The sequence below is a fragment of the Elaeis guineensis genome, chromosome 3 (assembly GCF_000442705.2).
Source record: "Elaeis guineensis isolate ETL-2024a chromosome 3, EG11, whole genome shotgun sequence".
Taxonomy (NCBI): domain Eukaryota; kingdom Viridiplantae; phylum Streptophyta; class Magnoliopsida; order Arecales; family Arecaceae; genus Elaeis; species Elaeis guineensis.
In genome coordinates this window covers 125,599,754-125,603,498 of record NC_025995.2, presented here as the reverse complement: position 1 = coordinate 125,603,498, position 3,745 = coordinate 125,599,754, and the positions used below count along the sequence as shown (strand labels likewise).

The 3,745-nt window shown below is 53.7% G+C and overlaps 1 protein-coding gene across 1 annotated transcript; it reads right to left on the bottom strand.

Moving 5' to 3' along the window:
- Positions 1-353: 353 nt before the first annotated feature.
- Positions 354-3,359, bottom strand: LOC105048039 (leucine-rich repeat extensin-like protein 5). Its single transcript, XM_073254883.1, has one exon. It carries the CDS (start codon positions 3,036-3,038, stop codon positions 819-821), a length of 2,220 nt encoding a protein of 739 aa, XP_073110984.1. The 5' UTR covers positions 3,039-3,359; the 3' UTR covers positions 354-818.
- Between the last annotated feature and the right edge of the window lie 386 nt (positions 3,360-3,745).

The window sequence follows — 3,745 nt, the reverse complement described above, 5'->3', positions numbered from 1 at the left end:
AGTTTTCTTCTCTAAAAGCATGATTAGTTTAAACTTCAGAGAATCATTAAGTTCATGCCAGTTGTTATGATCACAGAACCACCGGTACTCAAGTATCATGGACATAAAAAAAAAAAAAAAAGTAGCAAACAGATACAAACCCATTCTTGGACCTAAACACACAAATAATAACAATGTTCAGCAACGGCACAGCAAATAAAAGCAGGAAAATTCAAACATAAGAGTCAACAAAAAGCCACCTATCTCATTGTATAAGAAGAAAACTCGAGCATCTGTATACAGAACAAGGAGGCAAATCCAAGCAGGGCAAGAAAGAAGATAAAGAGGAGATTGGATGATAGCCAAAACAGAGCTTGAAGAAATTCGTAAGTAATGATCAACATATATAAATGAAGAACAAAGTATAATAGAAGAGGACAATACCCACAATTTGATCTACTTGTTCTTGAATCTCATGCTCTCTATACATTCATTATCCCTGCCATCTATTCTGATGTTCTCTTTGTCTCTCTCAACCATTTATTCACAACCCAAATTAATTTGGAGAGATTCCCCAAAATTCCCTGTTCCTCCCTTTTCCATGTCCTCTCCATCTATTCTTCATCACCATGATGAATGCTTTGTCTTATGTAAATTGTCTCCTTTTTCTTTCCCTTCCATTGGAGGGAAGTTGACAACAAAGGGAGCGAGAGGGACAAAAACAATGGAGAATTCAATGGACCACAAGCATGACAAGAATCCAAAATGAATGAAATGCTTTCTTCCTTCTCTATTAATGGAGGGTGAAAGGAGGGTGAGGAGGACAATTCTCAAAAGAATTAATAGAACGGAGGAGGAGGTGGCGATGCGTATGAGATTCCAATAACAGGTGGCAATGGGCCTTGGTACAGAGGGGAGGGTGCGGGGGAGGAAGGTGGTGGTGGTGGAGTTTCACAGGGTTTAGGGGGTGGAGGGGGAGGAGGTGGTGGTGGTGGTGGTGGAGTTTCACAGGGTATTGAGGGTGGTGGAGGTGAAGGCATAGGCGGGGGCGGTGACTGATAATGGTAGGGGGGCGAAGGTGGCGGAGAGGGGGGTGGTGGTGATGCATAATGAGAAGGCGGCGAAGGTGGCGGAGGGGAAGGTGATGGCGGAGGCTCACAGTGGACTGGTGGTGGTGGAGGTGGTGACGGTAGCGGTGGCGAGGGAGATGGCGGCATGTAATATACCGGTGGTGGTGATGACGGTGGCGGTGGAGGTTCTATGCATGGAGGTGGTGATGGTGGCGGTGGTGGCTCAATGCATGGAGGTGGAGGAGGAGGTGAATTGGGTGGTGGAGGCGGCGAGTACAGTGGAGGTGGAGGTGATGGATACTGATAAACAGGTGGTGGCGGTGAATTAGGTGGCGGGGGTGGTGAATGCGGTGGTGGGGGCGGCGAAGGTTGAGGTGGTGGGGGAGATGGGTAAGGAGGCGGCGGAAAATAATGCGGGCTGGGAGGTGGGGGAGGTGGAAAATAGACCGGAGGCGGCGGCGGCGGCGGAGACCGAACACAGTAGACGGGCGGAGGTGGCGACGGTGGCGGCGGAGAAGGAGGCGGCGGAGATGGGGATGGAGGGGGTGGAGAGGGTGGCGGCGGAGACGGAGATGGTGGAGGTGGGGAAGGCGGCGGCGGGGACGGAGACGGTGGTGGTGGGGAAGGCGGCGGCGGAGAAGGTGGTGGTGGCGAAGGCGGTGGAGGAGATGGAGACGGTGGTGGCGGGGAAGGAGGTGGTGGAGACGGAGATGGCGGCGGTGGCGATGGCGGTGGTGGTGAGTAGACGGGCGGCGGTGGAGGCGGCGAAGGAGGCGGCGGGGGAGGGAGCGCCGGGACGAACGGTGTGCACCGGAAGGAGTTGCAATCCACGGGGTGGGACAGGAAGGACTTGCATTGTGCCGCGGACCTCTGTGCCGGCCGGCCGGGAAGGCAGTTCCTCCGATCGTCGAAGGACGGCACCTTGAGGCACACCGGCGGCTCTCCGGTGAAGAAGTTGTAAGAGAAGGTGAAGTTCTGAAGGTGGGGCAGAGTGCAGACCGAGGTTGGGATCTGGCCGGAGAGGAGGTTGTGGGCTACATCCAGCTGCTCGAGACTGAGCATCCATCCGATGGAGTCCGGCAGAGGGCCCACGAGCTGGTTGAAGCTGACATCGAGGACGGTGAGCTCCTTGAGGAGACCAATCTCAGAAGGGAGGCAAGATCGGAGGCCATTGTTGAGGAGGATGATCTCGTTGAGGGTCTTGGACATGTTGCCCAGGCTAGCCGGGACGCATCCCCGGAAGCGGTTGTTGGCGAGGACGATGACGGAGACGGGGGAGTTGCCCAAGTTGTCCGGGATGTCGAAGGCGAAGCGGTTGTGGTTGATGAAGATGGCGTCGAGATCCTTGTCGAAGAGAGCCCTGGGGACGCCTCCCTCGAACTCGTTGAAGCGGAGGTCGAGATACTTTAGCGACGGGAGGCGGAGGACGACGTCGGGAAACTTGCCGGCGAAGCGGTTGTTGCTGAGATCGAGCTCGAAAAGGAGGTGGAGGCAGTCGAACTTGTGGGGGATGGTGCCGCAGAAGCGGTTGGAGTTGATGTGGAAAAGGGCGAGGTCGGTGAGGAGGCCAAGCTCCTCGGGGAGGTAGCCGGCGATGTCGCCGTGGTTGAGGTCGATGCCGGCGACGACGATGAGGTGGGGGTCGGAGGGGAGCGGGGCGCAGAAAACGCCGGTGTAGTTACAGACGTCGGATCCGACCCAGTTGGCGGTGAGGTTGAGGGGGTCGGAGATGATGGCCAGCTTCCAGGCCTGGAGGGCAATGTAGGCGTCCCGGAGATGGGAGTTGGGGAAGTTGAGGGACGGGTCCACCGTCACGTGCTCCCCCCGGTCCCCGAACTCGTCCCGATAGTAGAGGAGCTGCCGGTGCCGGATGAACCCGGCCTCCGCGTCCGTCAGCCCATGGCTCGAGAACCCAAAAGCCGAGCCGGCAAAACAGAGGACACACAAGACCCAGAGATGGAGATGTTGCAATCTAGTGCTTTTCTTCATCTCATCCTCTTCTTCCCGTGTGTCGTGGTTTCAGATATTGGAAGGGAGGAAAGAAAGGAGAATGAGGACGGACAGTGAGAGATGATGGGGATTCTGCGGGCGGCTGGCCTTTTCGCTTTTTTTCGCTGTGGGTGTTCTTCGGGAAGGGTGAGAAGGGATGAACACCGGAGGGACTAAAACAGCAGAGACAGCTAAATCGCAGCTCAAAAACCACCGAGTCAATGAGAGCGGGATGGCTACGCAGAGTCCTCTAATCCCACCCCCCCCCTCTCTCTCTCTCCTCCACTACCTCTGCGTTCTGTTCCGCTCCCGGCCTCGGCTTCTCATGATTTATGAATACTGACATTCTAAGTTTATTATTATTCCCGGTTTGTCTTTTCTTTGATTTTAAAACAGTATCGCGATACAATCACTCGCGGTGGCAGTTTACGACCGGTGAAGTCGTATTCGACAAAAAAAAATTAAAAAAACGTAAACTTTTTTTTTTTTTGATAAAAAAAAACGTAAACTTGTTTGAAGTGATATGGGACTACTAGGGAAAGTTGGAGGATTGCTTTTTATTTAGAATATAAAGTGAGCCACGGGTAAACTGGAATGAAGAGGCTTAGAAATGCTACCGTTGTGCGCGCCTGTACTCCGCAACCGATGGATTGGAGTAGGAAGAGGAGATTAAAATAAAGAAAGAATTCAATAAAATTTATTGTGCA

Coding starts and splice junctions, on each gene's coding strand:
- LOC105048039 (XM_073254883.1), bottom strand. CDS start 3,038: ATGAAGAAAAGCACTAGATTGCAACATCTCCATCTCTGGGTCTTGTGT.